This window comes from Camponotus vicinus, unplaced genomic scaffold (genome assembly GCF_025532165.1).
Source record: "Camponotus vicinus isolate PSW18456_S1 unplaced genomic scaffold, iyCamVici1.0 SCAF_1, whole genome shotgun sequence".
NCBI lineage: Eukaryota > Metazoa > Arthropoda > Insecta > Hymenoptera > Formicidae > Camponotus > Camponotus vicinus.
The window spans coordinates 26,371,806-26,398,013 of record NW_028141945.1 but is presented as its reverse complement, the minus strand read 5'-3'; the positions used below and the strand labels follow the sequence as shown (position 1 = coordinate 26,398,013).

At 37.5% G+C, this 26,208-nt stretch overlaps 2 protein-coding genes, 1 long non-coding RNA gene and 1 pseudogene across 3 annotated transcripts; 2 read left to right on the top strand and 2 right to left on the bottom strand.

Annotated features, from left to right (window-relative positions):
- Positions 1–304: 304 nt before the first annotated feature.
- LOC145973507 (uncharacterized) lies at positions 305–3,039 on the top strand. Its single transcript, XR_014439493.1, has 2 exons — positions 305–613; positions 1,508–3,039. It is a non-coding gene; the product is annotated as an uncharacterized LOC145973507 (long non-coding RNA).
- A 3,380-nt stretch (positions 3,040–6,419) lies between these two features.
- LOC145963407 (uncharacterized protein F54H12.2-like) lies at positions 6,420–7,760 on the bottom strand. The gene is made up of 2 exons (XM_083085359.1): positions 6,863–7,760; positions 6,420–6,682 (listed from the first exon to the last, which is right to left on the bottom strand). Exons 1-2 carry the CDS (start codon positions 7,758–7,760, stop codon positions 6,420–6,422), a joined length of 1,161 nt encoding a protein of 386 aa, XP_082941485.1.
- Positions 7,761–15,626: 7,866 nt separating this feature from the next.
- Positions 15,627–17,523, top strand: LOC145963354 (uncharacterized). Its single transcript, XM_083085231.1, has 3 exons — positions 15,627–16,226; positions 16,349–16,537; positions 16,802–17,523. The coding sequence occupies exons 1-3, from the start codon at positions 16,166–16,168 to the stop codon at positions 17,521–17,523; spliced, it is 972 nt and encodes a 323-aa protein (XP_082941357.1). The 5' UTR covers positions 15,627–16,165.
- A 6,567-nt stretch (positions 17,524–24,090) lies between these two features.
- LOC145963293 (lachesin-like) lies at positions 24,091–25,105 on the bottom strand (annotated as a pseudogene).
- Positions 25,106–26,208: the final 1,103 nt, after the last annotated feature.

The following is a 26,208-nucleotide window of genomic DNA, read 5'->3' as shown; positions in this document are numbered from 1 at the left end:
ATAATTTATTTTATTTATTTTAATTATTTTATTATAATTTATATTATAATTTTTATGTATTACATATTAAATTAAAATACCGATTTAATATGAAAATACATGAATTATAACTGTAACACACTTATCAGTTTATTATTATTTCATCATCTTTAGTCAACATTCTATTTTATTAAAATCTCATCTCGTTTTCACTTAGTTATATTCGCTTGTAATAGAATCATATATTCTCTCACTCTTGTTTATATGTTAAACTTTGCTCTTGAACATTGTCATTTACTCTTTTACTTATGTACAAGTCGTGATCTTTATGTGACGTCAAGCTAACAATCTCTCTAAATTTCGCAATTATGTGTAATCTTCTTGGTGTAATCAGTCAAGATGTGTGATAACACATAGGTTTATGTTGTATAAATGTCGGATAGCGACCGAATCTTTCTTAGTGTTCTCGATACGATTCAAACAGGCATACACAATGGAATATTTGAGTTTCGATGCATCGACTAAGTCGCTTACTTTAAAAAAGCAAAATGTTCTTCCTAAACCGGCAGCAAATGAAGTACGAATCAAAGTCGCGTATTCCGGAGTCTGTGGGACGGATCTTCATATTTTGGAAGTAAAAAATATAAAATATTTGTAAAATATAAATATAAATATAATATAAATATAAATATAAAATATAAATGTAATCGTAAAATGTAAAATATTTGTAATGTGATTTTCTGAAATATTGTATAATTGATATAGTAAAATATTCCATATAAATATATCATTATGTATTTTGTATTATACAGGGTGTCCCATTTAACTTGTGACATCGAAGTAACTCGAAATCATGGCGGTTTCGGTGAGAATGTTTTAAACAAAAGTTGTATGGTTTTAAGGGGGCCATAAGATGGTGTCATTGGTTTTACCTTGAAAAGTCGTTTGAAGGTCACGTGAAGATCACCTCCAACTTTTTAAATGGGACACCCTATATACTTTTGCATATTCTTATAGCTTGCCTTGAGAGCTTTCCAAAACACTATAATAAAGTATTTCTTCATTAAGTACTTTTCGAGTTATCAGGCTTGAAATCATTTCTTAATTTTATATAAACCATAAAATATCTAGTAAAATATTTATTTTTCGATTATCTTACCTTAATACTTTTATGTACAAAATAATGAGAGGAATCAATTGGTGTAAAGAAAAAACATAGTTGTTTCGAAGAAAAAATATGTAATTTGCAATTAACAATTATCCCCCTTGAAACCATACAACATTTGTTTAAAACATTCTCACCGAAACCGCCATGGTTTCGAGTTACTTCGATGTCTCAAGTTAAATGGGACACCCTGTATATATGTTTTTTATATAGAGAATATATAAATTATTAATATAAAAGTATTTTGCATAATTGTATTTTGCTTATAAAACACGGATTATTTATTACTTAAAAATATTTAAGACTTGGCATGAGACAAATATGAAATTTTATGATATACACGATAACATAATTTTTTTTTAGGGTGACTTTCCGTGTAAGGAGACTGAACCCTTAACACTTGGTCATGAATTCGTAGATACGCCTGTTAAAAAAGATTCAAATTCAGATTATAAATGTATAAGCAAGCAAGAAATATGTGCTTGATAAAACACATTAAGTATTATCTTATTCATGTACGTACAAAGAGTAACATACATAAATACAAATAATAAACTGTCTAAACTATACACATTTATAATTTTAGTTGCAATATGAATTATATTTTATCATGAACAAGGCACTAACGTCAACATTGTTTTCTTTGTTCATGATCATTCAAACTCTTTTATTAACAGGGTAGCTGCATAAATCTACTGCCAAGTTTTTCCTATATAATATTAATAAATTTATATTGTCGTTTTGCAATTATTAAAAACTATCTATAAGATAATAAGATATTATATTTTTTGTTTTTTTTTATAATGTTATTATTCTTTGCCGTTGTTTATCAATTTGTAATAAGACCAATAGTTGTTTGTCATGGTATCTGCATACAGCATTATATAATATCGTGTATCGTTATAAATGTTACATAATATCGTGTATCATTATAAATATGTATACTGAAATGTTATAATTTATATCTTGTCAACATTTTTGAATATTTTATTTTAAATATTAATCTCCATTTATAAATATGAAAATTATGTTCCAATTAGTGATGTAAAAAAACCGTTTTTTTTCTAACAGAAAAAAACAGTTGGAAAAAAACGTGTTTTTTTCATTGAAAAAAAACAATTTTGTTTTTTTATTATTTTTAAAAATATAATATCATTCTTTATAATATTTGTTAACATAATAAAAAAAACTAAAATTCTTATATTTCTGATTAATTTTTTTTCGAAAGTAGTTTTAATGGATTAATGAGTCTTTTATGGCACATTACATTAAACTCGACATGATTCGGATAATTTTAATTAGATGTATGTATAACTAAAATTTTTATTATGTATCTAATTAAAATTTATTCGAATTATGTCATGATATCATTTTAACCGTAACAATCTCATAAATCCCTTGAAATTGTTTTTAAAAAGATAAAATAAAAAATAAAAAAATTTTGTTTTATAAGAAATAATAAGCTTATATACATTCGTGAATTGCGAATGGATAGAGGAAGCCGAAAACCGATTATAAGAAACTTCGGTACTCTTATTGTTAGATAATAGATTATCTCGCTCGCACCCGCTTTTTTTCTCGAGTGTCTTGGAATCTCGGAAAATAAGCGAGCATCGTGAAACGCTTCGCTTATGTTTCACTAGTAACTGCCGATTTGTTAACAATTTTTGTTTAGTATATTCCAGTATGCCGAAACGTGAAGGTTCGGGGCGTAAGCCCGTAGAAGTTAGTTGTTTATTTAAAGATATTCAAAGTACTGGAAAAGTATCTCGAGTTAAATGTACTTTTTGTAGTAAAGAACTTGCAAAAAATGGTTCACGTATGAAAGATCATGTGAAAATATGTGTGATATGTCCTAACAGTGTGAAACAAAAATATGTAAAAAGTAACAGTAATAGTGACTCGGAACTTTCAATTTCCTCAGAAGTTTCCACAGATTATATCTCAGATGCGAGTACTTTATCAAATATGACTAGTAAAAAACAAATATTATCATTTGTTGATAACATGCAACCAGCTGATCAAAATGAAGCAAAAGAATTATTGGCTAGAGCCATTTTTGCTAGTGGTGCTCCTTTAAGTATTGTAGAAAACGCTTATTGGTCAAAGTTTTTCAAATTTATGCGGCCTGCATTTAAAATACCAACCCGTTATGAACTTTCCGGATCTCTTTTACTGAAAGAATATGAAAAAATTAATTCTTTAGTGGAAGAACAAATTGCGGCTGCAGAATCAGTTGCTATAATATGTGATGGTTGGAGCAATCTCAGAAACGATTCGATTATTAATTTTGTCGTTACCACACCATTTCCTTTATTATATAAAATTGTAACAACGGGAAAAGAATCACATACCAGTGAATATATTGCCAGAGAAATAAATTTAGTAATTGAAAAAATTAGCCCACAGAAAGTTTTTGGACTTGTTACGGATAACGCAATAAACATGAAAGCTGCATGGAATATTTTAAAACAAGAAAATAATACCAACAATCTTTTTATGTATGGATGTTTTGCTCATTCACTGAATTTATTATTCAGTGATTTCAAAAAATTGCCAATGTTAAAAACATTTTTGGTTGAAGTTATAACAATTATAAAAAGCATCAATCCAACAATCACATGTAGTTTTGGCGACATTTAAAGAAAAACAGACAGATACTAAAATTTCTTTGAAACTACCTGTTGAGACAAGATGGGGTTCAATAGTTTCTTGCTTAGAAAGTGTACAAATAATAAATAAGTATGCAATTCAATCATTAGCTATTGATGATTGATTAGCTTGCAAGATATTATTAACAAGAAACATCCTATTTTGAAAAAAAATGCTCTTAATGAATCTTTTTGGAATAAAGTAAAATGTTTTATTGATTTGCTCAAGCCAATAGCAACAGCCATTACATTCATAGAGAGTGATCAACCTAGAATTTCTTCAGTTATCGGAATCTTCCGAAATATTAAAAATCATTTGGATAGAACTTTACCTTCCTGTCCTTTGTCTAAAAATGAAAAAATGACAGCGAAAGCAAAAATTGCCAAGAGAGAGGAGTTTGCTATTTGCGACGTTAGTAGATATGGGCCACTATGGTGCGTCAAAACAAACCCTCACCACTCGGCCCCTGGCGCCGTGGGCGTGGCCAGGTGAAGTGGAGGGAGGCGTTCTGATTGGTGGAAACAATGCCCCACCTCCCGAAGTCTCGATTTTGATTGGCTTGCACCATAGTGGCCCAGAGTTTGATTGGCTTGCACCATAGAGGTCCAGAGTTTGATTGGCTCGCACCATAGTGACCCAGAGCTGCGATTGGTCGACGCCGGCTGTGTCGCCGATTTATCAAATTTTTATTTCCCTACCTCCGCGGTACTAGACTCGAAGAAGCAATCCTCCTCCCACTCCAGCCCTGGCCCACCTGTATAGGGTTCCGAGTCAAATTCCCGTTACCTAGCCCTTAGTCGCTCTCGCTACGTCTTGGCAGAACGAACCCCCCCCCCACCTACCGACTTTCGGAGGGTAGCCGGCGGTATATGTCTCGAGGAAACAATCCTTACCTCCCCACTCCGTCTCGGGGCCCGCTATGGAATATCGAAACAAGCCCCCTCCGCTCGAACGGTTCATGACGCACTTTATCGGAAAAAGAGACAAAGCATCTCAGTAGGAGACAATAATTATTATAATTATTATAATTATTATAATTAGACTACATTGCACTACAGAGGTAAAAAGATGAACATGCGGATGATTGAACGCGAGGCGGGGGTGTTATAAAGGAAGAAGGGAAAAGTTAAAAGTATTAAACACGAATTAAGATAAAAAATTTTCACATTTATTAATATACCCGCATACAATTCGTAGTACTTCGCAAAAATTTTTTTTATATCTTCTTACAATTAAACACGCTATTAATTAACATTATATTTTTCATGTTTTTTTTCGCGAAGAAAAATTTTATGAAATAATTCTACGATTAAATGATCGTTATATTTGCAATTTTCGGAAAAAAGACTAAGAAATCCATCGAGATCGTAACCGCTGCACATATAATATAAAAATACACAACTGTAGAGTCCGCAGGTTTGAGAGAAAAGCCCTTGTAGTTGTTCGGTATTCCATCGATAAATATTGGAATTTCGCCGGAGACGTAGGAAAAAACAAGGATACAAGGGCGGTATTCCGTAGCTATCGAAGTATGTCCCTGTACCGTCTTCGTCGAGGAAGAAAGCGATCCAGTGTTCTCCAGGGCGATTATGATTGTCCGTATTAGCGACGATGGCCGTCGACCTCGTCCACGCCATCGGCAATCTGTCGGCAGGATAGACTCCCACATGTTTGACATCTAGCTGACGCAATGCTTGCAGAATTTCGCGAGAGTCCATTTGTTTGCAGCGAAGACGAGCGAACAAGCGGTATTATTTGAATAATTTCTTTTGGTGGCTTGTTTTCGGGTTGTACAGCTAACGGATTTTCTGTTTGCGCGGGGCGGTTAATAGCCGCACGTTCGATTTTTTGCAGATTTTTCTTCTCTATTTTATTATTTGATTGTGCTTTAATATTTTCATTTTCATCGTCGTCGTCGTCGTCGCTTACTATCAAAATATCGGGAGAACTGCAAGTCGTTTGAGTAATGCTGTCTCCGTCGCTGCTGAAATTATTTTGCGCAACAATCCAGCTTTTTAATTTGTAAGCGTTGCGTAATGCACAATGAAAGATTCCGAATTTTCGAAATCCGTGATGTCCGCACTCTTCTTCTACCGTCAGATTTTTGAATGCCGGTGAGATGCCTTCCAAATTATATATATTTCTAGAAAGTAGATTCCTCAAATAACTCGCTTTCTCGTTTCCTCTAACATAAATGTGACGCACGCATCTTGTAATTTGCCGCAGTTGCGATGTAAAATATTTCGGATTAGTTTCGCCATCGAACCATTCAATGCCGTGATGATTTCTCGTGAGCCAGTTGTTTTCTTGTCTTATTTTTTCAGGTAATTCGGCAAACGAATGCGTCGGTATCATAATCCAATGATCGACGATTGGAGCGTCAATCGCTACAACAGCAACCTCCTTAGGGATAAACTTTTTCTTCGCATCGCGGAAACCCTGAATATCGACGACTATATCCATCTTACGAAAAAAACTTATGTGATTCGACGCGAGGCTCTATGTAAAACAACGACGCCGAGCGTGTCTCCAACGAAACTGAATATTTTTCGAAACGTTGCGCACTGATGTCGGAGTTTTGAGCGAAGTAGAGGGGGAACAATTTTAAGCGTCAATAAAAAATTTACCCCGAAAAATCGACGATGACCTGACGAGACGAGTCGATTTCTATGACATTATCGAATTCGGCATAGATAATACAATTAATCGTCTCGGAAAGTGCTCTTACGAATCGCACTTCTAATCGTAAACTACCATGTTTGACGAGATTCCAATGTCCAGCGCAATTAGCGGATAAATCGGGAGTAAGATCAAAAGCGAATAAAGTATATCCTTTGAAATAGTCGTCTCTGCTTATAGAATTTCCCTCGTTCAAAAAATGAATACCTGTTCCCGAGAAAAGCGTTTGATAAGCTTCGATGTAAAGCGGTTCCTCCTCGGAGAAAGCTGGTTGCAAAGGCCTACTGGGGATTTGCGTGCCATCGACGTACAGCGAGAAGAAATTTATTCCGTAGTTCTTGAAATTAAACGGATTTAATTTTCTGTCACCGTTAAACGCTTTATTACTAACGAAACCGACTATTACTCGCTTCGGTAATTGACCGAGTATTACATTATCTAACGATTCACCCATAACGCCGCTATGAATCGTGAATGTTTTAACCTCGACTCTCGTGAGCGGATACTTGGCTGTAACTTTACTCATCATTCTAGCATGCGCGAGTAACAAACCCGAGCTTATTTTCGCCCTTCTAACGAGCAAGGTAGCGTCGAGAATGTGAATTTTCGATGTTCCGCTACTTTCCATGAGACAGAACGAATCTTTCGAACGAACGAATCTCAACCGTACTTCTACACCGTTAATTAAAAATTTGTCTTGATTGAAAACGTCGCAATGGAGATGTCCTACGAGATCTAACGCCTTTCCTCCGGAAATGTAACGAGCGCGTCTCGCGAGAGCGGGATTGCCGGGATTTGTTTCCAACAGATCGTCCATGTGTCCGGGTGCATCCATGTCCCATAGACAGGAAGTTAGATGGGAAGTTTTTGCGGGTGAAGAATAATTTAACAACGCCTCTATGTACGCTCGGTACGCGTAAGCGTTGTTTGGAGGCGACACGAGCTTTTGATTGAAATACACGTCGATTTGATTGAAGATAGAATGAAGCAAATGATTTACAGGGCCTACGGCTATTCTTTCGGCGCTTGTTCCTGAAGCCTGTCTCGCGGAATCGGCGTTTGTTTCTACACGTAGACGAAGACTCAGCATGGTGTGCGTGAGATCTAAATATTCTTCTCCGTGTCCGGGGATGACGAATTCTATTGGCGAGTCGTCCGAAAGAAAGGTCACGGGTTTGTAATGAATCCATTGCGAATTTTCGATGCTAGTTTGCGTAGGTGGTAGAGAGAAGAGATCTAGTTCGCTCTTTAAACACTCGCTCGAATGCGTGTGAAGAAAAGACATATTTCTTTATCGCAAATTGCTCGCTGTCGTCCGTCGCTCGCCACCGTCGTTAAATTAGAATGCTCCGAATATAACCGCTTAAGAAAATATATCGGATACGGTACGTTTTTTACCGATTTTACGTCGTTTCGCAGACGTCTTAAGTCTTTTTTTCACAACCGTACGACTTTTCTTCTTCTTTTTATTTCTCTGCGCTTTTGTACTCGTTCTTTTTTTCCCAACCGCTTTGATTTTCTTACTCGTCCGTCGTCGCTTGCGAGCCGATGTTATTGCGGATCGTGCGATGTGATTATCAAGCCCGACAAAAGGGAACTGAGCTACATGCATTTTCGCATCAGACTTATATCCCGAACCCTTCATTAGACTACTTATTTTTTCTTTGGCTTTTCTCTTGAGTTTGTCTCGCGATTCTTCAAAACGGTGTTTGGCCGCTACCTTAAATGGCGTATTGTTTTCGACGTCTTCGATTACATTAACGCCAGCCCGTAAAGCTTCTTTTCCCACAGCTCGCGCGGCTTTACCTAAATATGGTAGTACGCGTCTGAATAATCCCCCGAGAAAACTGCCGATTCCGTGACCGCGCTGATAGGGCGATCCGACGAAAACTCGCGGGATTCCGCCGCCGCGTCCGCCTCCGTTCTGTAATTCGTCGCGATATACCGAGTAATAGTCCATTAATAATAATAATAATAATGAACGGTCAAATGCGTTTTTCTCTTTCGCGGATTCCGTGTATTTTATAATATCTAATCGATACACCTAAAATGCAAAGTTACCGTCAGCGTTCCGAATTCGAATGGTATGCTCTTCCCCAGCTGATCTCTTATATCTATTTCGATCGTACGGAAACTCGTTCGCCGCAGCGCGATGTATTGCGCGGGGGAAAAATGCTTTATCTGAATGGATGCAAACGGATAATCGTTTCGTGCATCGTGCGCGACTATTCGAAGAAGAGGCGATTGTACATCGCCCGTAATATAAGGTTCGCAAATGTCGCAGTAGACGAAAAGTTTGTCTGGAATACCTCGCAACAAACTAGCTGGTATGTCGGCTATTATATAGTCGTCACCCGTGAGTACAAAAGGAAATTTTGGAAAAGCAATGCTCGAAGAAGGAGGAATGTCAGGATTGTAGTAGATCGGTAGTAGATCGTTCGAACTTCCACAGCGTGAATCAAAACCGAGCATACGACAAAGCTTGTCGGAAAAATGCACATGATGTTCCATATCGCATTTCCTCTCTTTGCAGGAAAGTCTCATAACAACTTTACCACCAGCTTTTAATTCCCAAACGACATGGGCTTTTACGGGTTTGCACGCGTCATTCATTGTCTCTATAATATCGCGTACGCTCGAATAAACGCCTGGTGATACTTCGACATCCGCATGAGAAAACGCATCGATGCTCTTATTAATATCGATAAATTTTATTGTTCCTTCTCCAGGGCGTATATGTAAAAAGCTACACGGAAACTGGATCTCCGTGAGCGCTACTTCCCAACGACCGCTTAAGTCTATACGCTGAGGTAATTCGGTGGTGAAACACGTTGTTTTATTTTCCGGAAAGTAGCGCATGCTACTATTACTCGGGAGGATTATGTGAAATTCTTCCCCTCTCATTTTGATATTAAACTCGAGGCTGATATCCAAGAATCGAATTTAGAAGGATATCCCCGCCAACTAACTAGTAATTGTTTATTGTCGCCCCGTCCCTTGGTTTTTATCACGTGGTCTACGATAAATTCTCCCTCTCGTAAGTCTTTAATAACTTGCGTTAATTCCTGCTCGTAAAAAATCCCGTCTATAACCTCGCCCTGTAAATCGCTTAGTTCGTATACAGGAGGTCTTCTCCATTCGAGAACGCGATGAATTCGAAATATTTCTTCACTCCATCCCGCCTCGTATCCTTTCTCAAACGCTGCTTTTGCTCTACTAATGCGTACGAGCTCGCCCGCTCTGTATTTACACTTTTGTTTGCGCCCGCGATTTTTTCTTCCTTCAGCATCTTCGGCATTGATATTCCAACGTCGATTCATATTTTCTCGCGCGATACGCGCATTTTCCAACGTAACGATCGCTGGTTGCATTTTAATGCTAGAATGACGAGTATGATTGTAAGCGTGAACAATATCCTGCAAAATATCGATATAACGGCGAGTATTTTTATGTGTAAAATAGCGCCACATCCTCTCCTTAAGTGTTCTATTGAAACGTTCGACTATAGCTGCTTTGATATCGGGATTTCGCGCTACACGAAATCGGATGTTTTTTTCTTTTAAGAATTTTTGTACAGCGCTCGCGATAAATTCTTTACCTTTGTCGGTTTGTAGGTAAACGGGTAAACGTTTTTTGTTTCTCGAGAATATGTTTTGAAAGGCCTTTATCACGCACGCCGAAGTTTTATCGCGCAAAGGTTCTACCCAAGCAAATTTGCTAAGTACATCGATAACCACCAGTAGATAGGAATATCCGTCGTTATAACTCTTAAGATTACGAAGATCGATTAAATCAGCCTCCCATAAATCATCGATATTTGTCACGTTATAATGTAAACGCGGAAATTTTCGTCGTACTGGACGATGCAGCGTGTACGCGTCTTGCGATTTAAGCCAGTCGACAACCTCCTTACGCGAGAAATTCGGCTTAGCCGCTCGTGATAAATTGACCGTCGCTGAATAACCCGCGTAGTGCGAAGGATCGTAATATAATTTTTCGAGTTCCATCTTATTAGAATTTGCTCCAACCGAATAAACCTCTTGCTTTCTTCGTCGGGGAATTCTCGTCCTTACTTGCTAATGTTTTATCGGCCTCATCCTCATCCTCATCGGCAGATATAAATACCGTATCTCCTTCGGATACAACTGTCTCGTTTAACCTGCTGCGTGAACGACGAGTTTTCGGAGTGGAAGTAACAGCTGCTAATTCGCTGCTTTTAATACGACGAGCTATTTTGCCTACGTGTAAAAAACTACGATTTCCTATGAGACTGGAAGGTGTATTTATGTCCTGCAGTAATCGCGCAAACTGAACTCTTCCGATTGCTTTTACTGTTTTTCTCTCGCGTATCGCGTCATTTATGAGATCGCTAATATTCGAACCCGTTACAACCGCACCGTTTATAGTCACGAGTCCTTATCTATCCCAACCGATCTTTGACGACGGAGCATCGAGTAAATATTTCAATAGCGTGTGAGCTTTGTAGCGATAAGTTTTCGGCACACTTTCGATTATATTTTTAATCATTTCCGCCGATTGATCGCGTTTTTTTCCGAAACTATTAGCGTCACCTCCTCCTCCATCTTCAACGCTACTAATTAAAGTACGCGTAAATTCTTCGGTATCGTCATCTTCCAAGTACATGTCCTCGTCTTGCTCAGTTTTATCATCGGCGTCGCCGTTTAAAGCCCCACGCGAATCTTTGCGAAAACGCTTTTTTGCATCCCGAACAAAGTAAAGATAACGTTGAAGTACTTCTTTATACATTTTCCATCTTTCACCCTCGTCGGCGGGAGTCGAGAGATTGAGAATACGACACATCTCCGCATCGAGTCGCGATAAAGGGGTTCCCGGTGTCCGTACAGATTTATTATTATCATTTTCCGTATTATTAACATTTTCCGACTGTTGATTTTGCTGCTGCTGCTGCTGCTGCATTCGTTGCATTTTTTCGAGATTTTCCGTAGAAATTAAAACCATTTTTTTAGCCTTTTCCATTTTTAATACTTTTCCAAATATTATTATTTTTCCTCACAAAGAATATAAAGAATTGTATTTCTTTTCACTCGCCGATAATCCGTGATAATAAAGCTCCGAGTATAGGACCGATAATATAGGGTAAAAATCCTCCGCGTTGTACCAATAGTTTTCTTTTAGTCTTCAAATTACCCCGCTTTGCCGCGATGCGCCGTAAAGTCGTTTTATGCTTGGACAAGCGCTTTTTTTCGCTAGATTCGAGCGGTACGTTACCTTCGAGCGTATTGAAAATACACTCCTGAATACACTTTACAAATTTATTGTCGGCATCGCGTAAGAACGCCGCTCTTTGATTTTTTTTCAAATAGCATAGAGTTTTTAAGAGACACAGGTTCCTCTCTCCGATGCAACGTTTTGCAGTCTTTATTGCGCTATTCGATAAATTTATCCTCGATGTTGCTGTCGATGATGTTTTGTTAGGGTCTGCTTTTTTCACCATTGCGTCATAATCGCACAACTACAACTCGCGGCTGCGAATACCTTTCTTTTATACGCTTCCGGCTCTAATGACAGATTTACGTGGTATGTAGACGTAATGTAGAGTATCCTCCGGAAAGATACACGTGCGAAATCGGTATTCGTCTGGAGTCGATTGTTTCAAATCGAGCAATAAATATCCATGCGGCTTCGAGGTAGCGTCGTAGTACGCTTCTTCCATAAATTTTGGATCGTCAGGATATACCTGACGCGCTAAATGACGAATTTGCGCACGATCGCGCGGATTTTTGAAAACTACTATATAATTCGCGTTGAGAGATATGTCGCGCTGTCCACGTCCCTGATGGAAAAGATTTTGCGAAATGAGTATAACGCTGAGATTCTTATGATGACTTCCTTTCGTAAATAGATCCACGATAGCGTCGCACGAAGACGATTCCCTCATAAGATCGTCGATTATCACCAATTTCGGAGAAAGCGCATCGTTAGAATAATCCTCCGGACGCGGTAACCCTTCGCGAAATTCGATTATATTTTTCCTCGATTTTATTAAAGCATTATCGCTATATTTGCTCTCGCTTTTCTCTTCTTCTCTCTCTCCCGTGTCGCAATGTAAGCACTGATACGCATCTTGCCACTCGGCGTAATAAAATAAAATTCTCTCGAATCGGACATCGGACATGCGGGATAAATGTCGAAGAAATGTTTTCACGAAAATTGTTTTCCCGCATCCCGTAGGACCGCAGACGATCGACGTCCAAGGATGTTTCCAGCGCACGTCCATTACACAAAATAATCGATTTCGCGTTTAGGAACAATCTCATAAATAAAAAAGTAAACGACGATATTTAACAACAATAATCTAAGAAAGAAAAAAATGCGCATGCTCCTCGAATATTATACAGGAATGTAAGAAGAAAATAAGCTTATTCGCGTGGGGCCCCATCCGCGCCGGCCACGTGCTCGCGCTAGCGTTCTCTGTTACGCGTGCGAGCGGAAAGCACCGCTGATTAGATGATACACGACGCGCGACCGCGAGTAAGCGTATTCGCGCGAGGGTAGGCTCGCATCGGCGACTTTCGCGAGCAACAACGCTAATGAGCTTATAATTGATTCTCCATATACGCTTATAGTAAAAATAAAATGCTTAAATTCTGGAAAATATATTTTAAATCGATGTATCGCCTAAATTACAAAATACCTGTACATACTCGTATTTTATGAATCAACCGATAGCTGACTCAGACAAACACTATCCCCCCGTGATATAATAATAATATCTAGAGATTCTTAAAACCCTAAACACACGTTAAAAAACTAGAGACATTCAATAAAATAATCTCATCTTAAGATAACCGTCAATGGTTTTCATTTTAAAATAACCCCGCTATATTTGCAATAGTGATTAAGAAAACAATTCTGTTTCCAAATAATTTAGGAAGATATGGAAAATCTTCCTCACCTTGAATCTACCCTAGCGAAACCCTCATCCTAAATCCTCAACCTATTTTTTTCTCATGCTGAAACAGCATATATACCGTATCGACTAAGAAATCTGATAAGATTTCACATTTTTTTTAAATTAAACATTCAGATATACCCCCGCCCGTAATATCTATAAATTTATCATTCGAATCTTCCTTAATAAAACATCCCCTAAATATTTTTCCCGTGGTGAATCACTCGAGATATAGCTTAGAAAAAATTTTTAGAAGTTTCTAGAAACGTTTATAGAAGTTTCTCGGTATTTTTCTTTGATTATTGTAAAATATTTTGTTTGAATACGCATTTATGCTCACTTCTGCCCATATTATTTCCCTCCACTCTTTTTGCTTAGATTTTTTTTAGGTGGGAGAAGCAGTAATATAAGCGCGAGGACAAACCGTGTATTCATTCGAATTTCGTCGTTAACAGAAGTTAAGTCTCGAGCGAAGAAGAAAAATTCTACGCAAATACGCTAACGTTGTTGTTGTGATTATTTTTTGCACAGTACATTTTTCGAGTTTGTTTCGAGTGGTTAATAGTAATGGCTGGAACGACCGAAATAGCCAGTTTTGTGAAATCCTCGCATGTTTGCGATATTAAGGAGCCGGGAAATGGAGACAATAAAATCGGCAACGGTGGAAGAAACCGATTTGTTGCTATCAACAACATACGGACTTAATTCATCCTTCACTAAGAAGATACAAGTGGGATTGCAATCGACGAAGGAAGACTGTTTTGTTCCAATTGTTAAATTAACGAGCAATAATGCCGATGGGATTTGTCTCGACTCCGACACGTGGCAGCAATTTCAATCCTGCATGGAACATATGAGACAGTATTTGAACGACGATCAAAAAAGAACGGGAGGAATAAATCCGATTATTATTAACAATATCACCATCAACTTTACCAGCGCTTATGGCTCGAGGGCTATTCTAGTGGCATACAAGGAAACCAACGAATATTCCGCGAGTAATGTCGAGAAGGAAGAACAACCTCCGTCGAAGAAACGAAAAACTTATAACACCGCTATCGTGATGCAGAAAGTTACTTTCCTCGGCTTGGAAAATATTATAAAATGCATAGATACGCATTTGTCGCAATTAATTAATATCGTTGATACTGTCAATACATGTGCTAACTATATAATAAACGAAATAGAATTAAAACTTCCCTCATCGTACATAGATTGCGAAATTATAAAACTCACAATTAAAGGAAATTATGAACAAATCGAACAAAGTGTTCGAACTCAAATTAATAATTTAACATTTTTAGATGTATATTTCAGCATTATATTTGTAGAGATACTTTCGCTTAAATTTAATGAAATTTCTCGTGCGATTTTACAAAAACGAAAATTTTATGAAAACCAATAAATAAATGTACATCGATAAAATATAATAAATAACATAACAAGTTTTTCTTAAAAAAAAAATTCACAGAGTACTTTTTACTATGTTTTCAACATATTTCCCGATATCTCCTTCTGTCCTTTACTGCGAACACGCAGCAACACGTCGTGTATTATTATTATTATTAGCATTAAACGTGTATTTTTTCTTATAAAGAAACAAATAATTTTAAAAATTTATTATATTCGAGCAATAGCTATGGTCGACGCAAAATAAAAATCTTTGACAAATAAAATAATTACAAATTTTTTTTTATTACGCCTAGTTTTTAAGAAATCATATGCGTAAACCATTACTTAATTAAGGTAATTAGCAAAATGTTTAGCGTCAGTTGCTTTCTCGAAAAACAAAATAAGAAATGAAATAGATTATTCGCGCTACGGTGAAAAATATAATTACAATACGGTATATACGACTACAAGAAATTTCAAACTTCTACATTTTTTATGGACTTCTCCGTGCGCTGATAAAGGTTTGTTTGATTTTCCTTTTTGAGTGGGGAGGAAAATATATAAAATGGACAACGCTTAACCGAATATAAGCATTTTCGAGATTTTCTTTGCCCGAGGAAACTTGTACGATTTTCACTCGCGTGTTATTCCTTTAAGAAAAAAAAATGGCGTGTAATAAAAATTTGATATCGAGTTGTGCAAAGTTGGCTGCGAGTTTATCTCCAAAGATAAATTCCGTGAGCTACATTTCCAAATTAACGGAAACAAGTGAACATAATTACAACGTATTTTCGAATTTCGCGTGTGCCTGCTCCGATACATTGCTTGCAATTTTATATAAATTGGGGCATTTCGGCGGCGACGCGAAATTACTAAATATTGCCGGCGAAATAATTAGTGCACGAAGAGCCTTGAGCGAAGATGAAAAATATGAAGAAGAGGAAGATGTAGGTGGACATATAACCTACCTACTTCAAAACTACAGTAGGATCCAGTCGACGGGTAATTATTTTACTTATTTTATTTATTTTTGCTTTCAAAGAAAAAATACGAAAAATCGCGATTATAAAGTTAAATATTTAATTACTAATTAATCACAGGAAACAATAATCTCGCGAGAACAGCGATAGTGCGACCTTCACGTAGACGCCGCGCAGAGGAAGAACCCGAGGCAGGTCCTTCGCGTAAGTTTTGCACGTAATGAAAACGAGTGCTAATTTTTCTCGGATAGAATGTTCGGTAGTAATAAAAATAATCAATACTAATAAAAAATATTCTACATTTCAGGAAGACCGCGATTACTCGAGGAAAATCCGGCGATTCCCGTTGTCGTTCTTGACGACGACGACGACGACGAGGAAAACATGAACGCTGACGACATCACATATGCAATCAGTAGCCCTGATAGCGAAGTGTTCTCGCCGGGTAAAGATGATGATTATGTAAAAAATAGGCTAAAACGAAAATTCAAATATAAAAATAATTTTAGAACTGTTTTAAATTTTGTTTCTATAATATTAAATATTCGAATCTTGAAATATTATTAGAATTTCCGCGAGAGATGGAGGAGCGCGAGAGAGTGGAGATTAACGAAGAAGAGCCAGAAGAGAGTGGGGAAGAAGAAGAAGAAGTGCAGGAAGAGGAAGAAGTGATAGTGCTGGAAGAAGAAGAAGAAGAAGAAGAAGAGACTGTGAGAGAGGAAGAAGAGGAAAATATATACGCTCCCTCCAGAGAAGGTAACTTTAATAATTTATTTCTCGATATATTTTTATGCTCGAATTTAATCCAAATTCTTAATTTTTCTTTAGAAACTCGTCGCTGGGGGATTAGCTATTCCCCAGAATATTAGTAGCGGAATAAAAACAACAAATATTGCTAAAAAGGTGAGATTATTTCGTTGTATTATAATATTTATAGTACGGATTACATTCGAGTATAAAAATATTAAAATAATAAAAATAACAAAAATAGTATTTATAATTTATACGGTTTTTTAACAGTACAATACGGAGGTGGTGTTGACGGCCAACAAAATTCTGCGCTCTCCCACACCAATGAGGAAGAAGAAGCGGAAGAGGATGAGACTGAGGGGGAGGTAGCCGAGTTACCCCGCTCGGAAAATATTTCATCCGAGACCGAGGAGGGTGAAGAGGACGAGGAGGAGGAGCATGAGTACCAGCAGCAACAGCAACAACAACAACAGCAACAACAACAGCAACATCAGCAGCAGCAGCAACAACTTCACCAACAGGTCGGAAATAATAATTTTAATTTTGTAAATTTAATATCGGAAAATGCGCGACAATTTAGAAGATTCCGGGTAATCGGTAGAGAAGCGAGTTTCGCGATACGTCCGTTGACTGAAGGCAACGATATATATCACTCGTTAGAAAACGCGTTTCGCGAAATTCACGCGTATGCGTTAAATTCATGTGAACCGGGCGATTACGTAGGATTATCGTTTGATTCGCCGAATTTATCGCATGGTCCTGCGGGTATATCTTTTCGTCCGGCGCGTGATTTGAGTTACGAGGACATTTGGAGACTTGTGAGTTCGTTAGCACAGAGCGCCGGTGGTCTCGATATCGCCGACCAATTTAACATACGGGTTTATAATGTCTCGATGCCTTCGGGTCGCGGTCGCGTCACGTTAACACGGGAGGATGTCGCGAAACGTTCGATAGTCGAAATTAATAATTCCGATAACCTGTGCTTCCCTTGAGCTCTCGTAGTAGCTCAAACTTATAGCGAGCGCGGTAATATCCGTACGGGTGAGCTGCATGAGAAATGGAACGCAATAAGATATCAGCATTCTTCGTTACAACGCGAATGTGCATTGCAATTAACGAGAAATGCCGGTGTCGCAATACCAGAAGAGGGTTGTGGAATTCGTGAAATCGAACGTTTCCAGCGTTATTTCGCCGCCGACAATATCGCGATTATTGTGTATAATTTTAATACTTTCGGTCGCGGCGAAAAACCGATGTATGACGGTGCCGAAATACTCGCTTCTCTCGGACGCGAGTCCTCGCGGCGATTAAATATCATGTATTACGAGGATTCGCGACATTATAATCCTATTTTAAATTTAAAAGCCGCCGCTGGTACTCGCGATTATTGCGTAGCGTGTAATGTAGGCTTCCGAAACGATAGACCCAATAGTCATCGGTGCTTAAATAAATGCCCGCGATGCTTATCCGCACCGCCGTGCGATTCCACTTACGCCGAAATAAAATGCGACGCGTGCAATCGGCTATTTTACGGTGCAAGGTGTTTCGAGCGTCATCGTAGCGAGAAATCGTACGACGGTAGAACACGCGCTAATGTTTGTAGCATCGTGCGATTTTGCGATAGTTGCGGGCGTATCGTTAAATGGAATTTAAAACACGAATGCGGCGTTTCTTATTGCAAATTATGCCGTTCACAACAACCGCGCAATCATATGTGTTATATGCAACCTCTTCGACAACGTGTCGATATTTCCTCTGCCGGGCCATCTTCATCAGCGATGGTACCGGATGAGGTAGATATATCTAGCACGAGAGAAGAAGAAGCACGGAACATATGTGATAACGCGGAAAAGAACGAACGTGCATATGAACGCGGAAAGGGACGTGTGGCTTTCGTATTTTACGATTTCGAAACGCGGCAGGACGAGACGGTCGAAGGAACGGGAAATATAAAAAAACATATTCCGACGCTATGCATCGCGCAACAGATTTGTGAAGCATGCGTGGGGGAAAATAACATGCCCGTGTGGTGCCGTTGGTGCGGAGTGCGAGAGTTCGTATTTCAACGCGATCCGGTTAAACAGTTTGTAGATTTCGTTACGCGTCCGGTAAAATATTTTAAACACATAATTTGTATAGCGCATAATGCGAAAGCGTTCGACGCGCAATTTATTTTGAAATATATCGTGGAAAATTGTAGGGATATTGAACCGAAAGTAATTTTAAACGGCACAAAAATTATTCTTTTAACCGCGGGACATACAAAATTCATCGATAGCGTTAATTATATGCCGATGCGCTTATCCGAATTACCTAAGGCTTTCGGGCTAAAGGATACTGAGGATAAGGGCATTTTTCCGCATTTATTTAATACTATCGAAAATCAAACGTACGTCGGATCGTTACCCGATGTACAATATTATTCTCCGGATAACATGAAATCGCAAGAGCGCGAACGCTTTCTCACATGGCATACCGAAATGAGGGAAAAAAATACCGTGTTCGACTTCCAACGCGAGATAGTGCGCTATTGTCGTAACGATGTTGATATTCTTCGACGAGCGTGCGTAGCGTTTAGAAAAATTTTCCTAGATCGCGGAAATGTATGCCCGTTCGAGGAATGTACAACTATTGCTTCGACCTGCATGACGGTTTTCCGGAAAAACTTTTTGCAAGCCGATACGATAGGCATTATTCCTACGGGGGGATACAGATGCGCGAGCAATCATTCGCGTAAAGCCTTACAATGGCTGATATGGATGGAGCGCGAACTCGACCGCCGTATAAATCACGCGGGGCGTGCGCGGGAATATCGCACGATCGAGGGTACGCTCGTCGATGGTTATTTCGAAACGTCTGTTGCGGGAAAGACGCAGCGTCACGTGTTGCAATTTCACGGTTGCTTTTGGCACGGATGTCCAACTTGTTTCCCTGTAAATCGCGATAAAGCGCTTTCGTCGGGGGAGGATCGCGGAGATACATTAAATTCGCGATATGAACGAACTCTCGCAGTTTCATGGCGCCTTCGTCAGCGGGGATACATAGTGTCGGAAAAGTGGGAGTGCGCCTTCGACCAAGAAATGCGCGACAATCGCGTAATGTATGATTTTCTCGCGAACCATCCGATGGTAGAAACACCACCGCTCGATCCTCGCGACGCGTTTTTCGGTGGGCGTACGGGAAATATCGCAACTCAATACGAAGTCACAGGTACGGAGAAAATACGCTACGTCGACGTATGCTCATTATACCCGTTTGTATTGAAGACGGGCGCTTTTCCGATCGGTCATCCGGAAACTTACGTCGGCGATGAATGTAGCGCGTTAGTCGGAAGGTCACCGAATTATAATTTCGACTCGCTCGAAGGCCTCATACGCTGTAGAGTACTCCCTCCTCGTGATTTATTTCACCCCGTACTTCCGCATCGCGTACGAGGAAAATTACTCTTCGCATTATGTCGTAGTTGCTGCGAAACATTTTCTCAGACACCGTGCACTCATAATGATAGCGAGCGTAAATTCGAGGGTACCTGGGTAACCTGCGAATTACGCAAGGCCGTCGAGAAAGGTTATCTCGTAACGTCGGTAAGCGAAATTTGGCAATATAGAGTTAGCCAATACGATCGCGCGTCGCGGCAAGGTGGATTGTTCGCCGAATATATTAATACGTTTTTACAGCTTAAACAGGAAGCCAGTGGTTGGCCGAGCGAATGCGGGGAAAACGACGATGAGGCAAAAGAACGATACTTGAGGGAATATGAAAAAACTGAGGGTATCGTTCTTGATAAGCGAAACATCGCGCGGAATCCTGGTTTACGCTCGGTTGCGAAACTATGCTTAAATTCATTCTGGGGAAAATTCGGCCAACGATCCAATTTGCCGACTACCGAAATCGTAAAAACACAACAACGTTTCGCGACATTACTAACGAGCGCCGAATACGAGATAACCGACATATTACCCGTGAATGACGAGGTAATGTATGTTTCGTGGCGACTGCGACAAGAGGCTCTCGTTCCCTCGCCGATAACAAACGTCGTGATAGCAGCGTATACGACTGCACTAGCGCGTTTAAAATTGTACGAGTACCTAGAACGTTTAGATCGTCGTGTATTATATTACGATACGGATTCGTGTATTTTTATAAGCACCGGTGATTCGAACGAATACATGCCGCCTACGGGAAATTTTCTAGGCGACATGACGGATGAACTCGAAAGCTACGGCCGCGGTAGCTATATCGAGGCGTTCGTGTCCGGGGGCCCGAAATTTTACGCCTACATCGTGCGAACACCGGAGGGTAATACTCACGAAACTTGTAAAGTTAAGGGTATTACTCTCAATTACGAGAACTCGCGACGAATTAATTTTAATGCTATAAAAAAGCTACTATTAGCGAGAGAAAAAGACACACAGGAAAACGAAGAAGAAGAAAATAACGAAACTTCGATAAATCTACGCTTTAATGCGATTCGACGTACGGCGTTTCATGAAATTGTTACGCGAAGTGAAACAAAAATATGTGCGCCGGTATTAGTAAAGCGTAGATTTATCAATAGCAGATATTCGCTACCATACGGATATGTGTCGGTATAACAATATTCTTATTTCTTGGGTGACTTTTTCTTTTTTAAATAAAAGTCGCGGATTTTCCGATTTTATTTTAAAAAATAGAATTATAAATATTGTAAGTAGCATAAGAAAAATGTAAAATTTATAACAATATAAATATAATTCTTCTTTGTATATATTTCTGTATATTAATAATAAGCAAAAATTTTATTAAAAAATGGCTGGTTTTGAAAAATATTAATAAATGTGAAAATTTTTTATCTTAATTCGAGTTTAATACTTTTAACTTTTCCCTTCTTCCTTTATAACACCCCCGCCTCGCGTTCAATCATCCGCATGTTCATCTTTTTACCTCTGTAGTGCAATGTAGTCTAATTATAATAATTATAATAATTATAATAATTATTGTCTCCTACTGAGATGCTTTGTCTCTTTTTCCGATAAAGTGCGTCATGAACCGTTCGAGCGGAGGGGGCTTGTTTCGATATTCCATAGCGGGCCCCGAGACGGAGTGGGGAGGTAAGGATTGTTTCCTCGAGACATATACCGCCGGCTACCCTCCGAAAGTCGGTAGGTGGGGGGATTCGTTCTGCCAAGACGTAGCGAGAGCGACTAAGGGCTAGGAAACGGGAATTTGACTCGGAACCCTATACAGGTGGGCCAGGGCTGGAGTGGGAGGAGGATTGCTTCTTCGAGTCTAGTACCGCGGAGGTAGGGAAATAAAAATTTGATAAATCGGCGACACAGCCGGCGTCGACCAATCGCAGCTCTGGGCCACTATGGTGCGAGCCAATCAAACTCTGGACCACTATGGTGCAAGCCAATCAAACTCTGGGCCACTATGGTGCAAGCCAATCAAAATCGAGACTTCGGGAGGTGGGGCATTGTTTCCACCAATCAGAACGCCTCCCTCCACTTCACCTGGCCACGCCCACGGCGCCAGGGGCCGAGTGGTGGGGGTTTGTTTTGACGCACCATAGTGGCCCATATCTACTGACGTTCATAAAATATGCAATCTTCTAGATCCGAAAAAACATAGTTGTGATCTGACACCGAATGAACAAGTAGGTAGACAAAAAATTGTAATAATAGAATATTTATGTACATTTTATATACATTTATTATTATTATTATTTATGTATATTTTCTATTACTCAAGACACAACACAAAAAAATTTATTTTTCTTTTGTGAAATGTTGCAAGTTGCAAATTCATCAAAAACTATTATCAATATTTATAGGAAATATTAATTCTGATTTTTTTTTATTTTTAGACTGAAACTATACAGATAATTTTTGATTCAGCAAAAAAAATACCAGATTTAAATAAAAACAAAGTCCTTTGTGATTTAGCCAACTTCCAAGCCAAAGAAGAATTTTTCAGCCAACAGTTTCTTTGGCAAACTGTTGATCAAATTTCATCAATAGCATGGTGTAATGGTCTGTGCAAAAGCACAGAGCTTTCAAAAATAGCTGTACGATTTTTGAAATTACCCGCTACTTCAGCTGCCTGCAAAAGAAGCTTCAGTACATATAGTGCAATACACACTTCCAAGAGAAATAGATTAACAAATGATAGGGGGGCAAAAATTGCTTATATCGCACACAATTTAAAGTTGCAAAGTTCACAATCACAGCAATTTATTACTCCTCAACCTCAAGATAGCATCAGCAACAAAGAGTCTGAAATTTGTGAAACAGTATCGGAAGCCAGAACAAATGAAATTAGTTTAGATGATGAAACCGATGAACATGAAATTTCAGATTCTTCTATAATGAATTTCGAGGATTCAGAGAATGAAAATGACGATTAAAAAGTATTATTTAAAATATTAACTAAAGTGCATTTTTTTTTAAATTACGAACTGTATTTTTGTATCTATAATAAACACAATTTATTAAAGTTTAATTTTAATTTGTTTTTGGAATATTTACCTAATTAAAAATAATAATTACATACTAATTGAGCATTACATAGCCAATTGAAATGCGAGCTACAATAATAAAATAATATTGGTTAATTCAGATCTATCATCTAAAAAGTTAAAAATAATGAAAAATCAATTTGCAATAATTAAAATATAAAGATATTAAATATCTAGAAAAAAAATTTTGAAAAAAAACGAGGTTTGTTTTTTTTCATAAAAAACCGTTTTTTATGAAAAAAAAATATTTTGTTTTTTTTCTATTTACATCACTAGTTCCAATAATTAAAATGTTAACAAGTAGCAAATCAATATATGATAGATAGTTAAAAATCACATTACATTTATTATCGCATATTTTCTTCTATTCTACTAATCTACTCTCGATTTTATTTAATATCGTTTCGACTTCGATGTATGATTTGATAAAAATTGAGCAGCATAATTATGCACAATAAAAAAACAAAATCAAGTGTAAAGATTTAGAAAAAATGTACATTATACATTATATAAGTGATATGGAAATTTCAATAAAAATTATACAACATACATATATGTAAATATATAAAAATAGATTTTAAAAGTATTATAAAAAATCGTAATGCATATAGAAGAAATAATAAAATTAAATTTTCCTTCACAATTGCACCATGGCGACACAAGTACCATAAATGTTCCAATGCGCGCGTTTTTTTTTTACCGATAATACAAATCGCTCCGTTCGTAAATAACAATATAAAAATAATCATGTGATGAAATAGACAAGTTAGAGAAACATTAATTGAGGCCCTTATGCTAGGTTTCGGTCTTATAGCATTATTACGATAATAACGCTAATGATTGTATAGAGTCATTTTAAAGAGTCGCATTTGTTTGCTGCTGCCCATTGAAGGCCTGGGTAGTTAATATTTGGTATGGGAAATTCTGTAAATAACAAATATATACATATACACACATATTATATATTATATATACATTATGTATAACAAACTAATTGAGAATCCATAATAAAATAATGTAATTATTTTAAATTTCCATTATTTTAAAAAATATATGGAAAAACTTATCTTATTATAATTAATAAAATTAGAATTATCAAAGAATTCGAAATTGGAATAACGCCAGTTCCATAATGAGCTTGACCACAAGCTGGTGGGCAAACAGGGATAATGGTTTCTGCGCAAACAAACAAGGGAACAAATCTAACATGCTATCTACCAAAATAAATCAATTGTAAATAGCTAAGGAAAAAAAATAATAAATAAAAATTAGAAGACACAAATTTTGAAAGATTTAAAATGCACATTCATATACACATATCAAATTTTATAACTCAAATAATACGATGGATGTTTAATTTTATAACTTAAACAATACGATGGATGTTTAATTTTACCATGCACAAATCAACAATATTGACAAGTCTAGATCCAATTCAATTAATCTTTCTCTCTCTCTCTTTCTCTGCTTTCTCTTGTGCTTTAACTAGATAAATTATCTACAGGTAACATACAATACATAGAAATATAGAGAAATGTTTTCTCTTTTGAAATTTTTCTTACCAAAAAGCTCAACTCTCGTCTCAGCACTGCCCAATTTATTGGCCGCCCGACATATATGTATACTCCATATTGCCGTTTCTCTATAGTAATAACTCGAATTGTATCGGTGTACTCGTCCGCCGTTGCAAAATGCGATATACTGTAATGCTGATTATTCGATAATTGTACATCGTCCTTGACCCAAGTAATAGCTGACGGAGGATACGCTTCTACATGACACTCCAAATCCATATCATATTGCAAAGCTTGTCCGAGTCGTGGCCTCGGAGCTGTTATCACCGGCGCAAATTCAACTTCCACATTAATATTACGTCTAGCACCACGTCCAACGCCATTTTCAGCAACGCAGTAATATGTCCCACAATCCTCTTTTCGTAAATTATCCAACTTCCACAAAAAATAACAAATTTTCCAAGCAGATTAGATCGAACAAAGACAAAAAGAAATCTTGTTTTAGATATAAATCAAACGAAAATCACAAACTTTGTTGAAATTTGTGAACGTATCAAACAGCATGTAAATGAATGTGAAATAATTTCTCAAGAGTTTGTTTCCAATTTAAGACTTTTGGATGAGGAAAAATATTATGCTGTCTATTATAATAACACATTCTATATTGGAAGAGTCATTGAAATATTTGAAAATTCTACAAAAATTAAATTTTTAAAATCCGAATTAGATGTTTATAAATGGCCTAAAGAAACAGATATTCAAATAGTACAAAATGAATACTTATTCTTTGGACCAGTTACTCTAATTGGAACCGAACCGTTTTATTTAAATAGACATGAAAAAATATTAATTGAAAAAAGATACAAAGAATTAAAGAGAATATATAATGATTAACTATATGTAAGTCAAATATGTGTGTACATATATATATATATATATATATATATATATATATATATATATAATGTATTATATGTAATTGTATTTTATGTGTTCATGTTCGTAAGTTTAAAATAAAAGATTAAAGCTACGCATTTATTATTATTATTATTATTATTATTATCATTATTAAATATATATATATATAGAGTAATCCACTCTCATTATTTATTATAAAAATTGTTCAAAGTGTCGTCCTTCCTCTCGTACATAAATTTCGGCTCTTCGAATGATATTGCGCGTCGCACGGTGCGCCATGTCCGGCGTGATAGCATTGAAGGCCGCAACAATAGCTTCATGGACTTCTTGTTTTGTACCATCACGCCAGTGCTCTATTAGATTTTTTATGTCCCCATAAAAAAAATCTAATACATTTAGATCAGGCGACCGTGGCGGCCAGATGATTGGGCCACCTCGACCTATCCACCTTTCGGGGAAATGCGCGTCTAAAATATTTCGCACTTGCCGCTGGAAATGCGCAGGAACTCCATCGTGGAAGATCAATTCCGCCCGTTCATTAAGAGGAACATCTTCAAGAAGTAACGGAAGTTGATCCTCAATGAAGGCTCCATATATTTGCCCGGTTATTCGCGGCGGGAGAAAATAGGGACCGATCTGAAATCATTATCAGAAACGTTAGTAGATAACTGCGGGAGAAAAAAATTGCTTAAATAAAAGGAGTCTCACCACTCGGTTCCCAATTACTCCGGCCCAAACATTAATCGCCC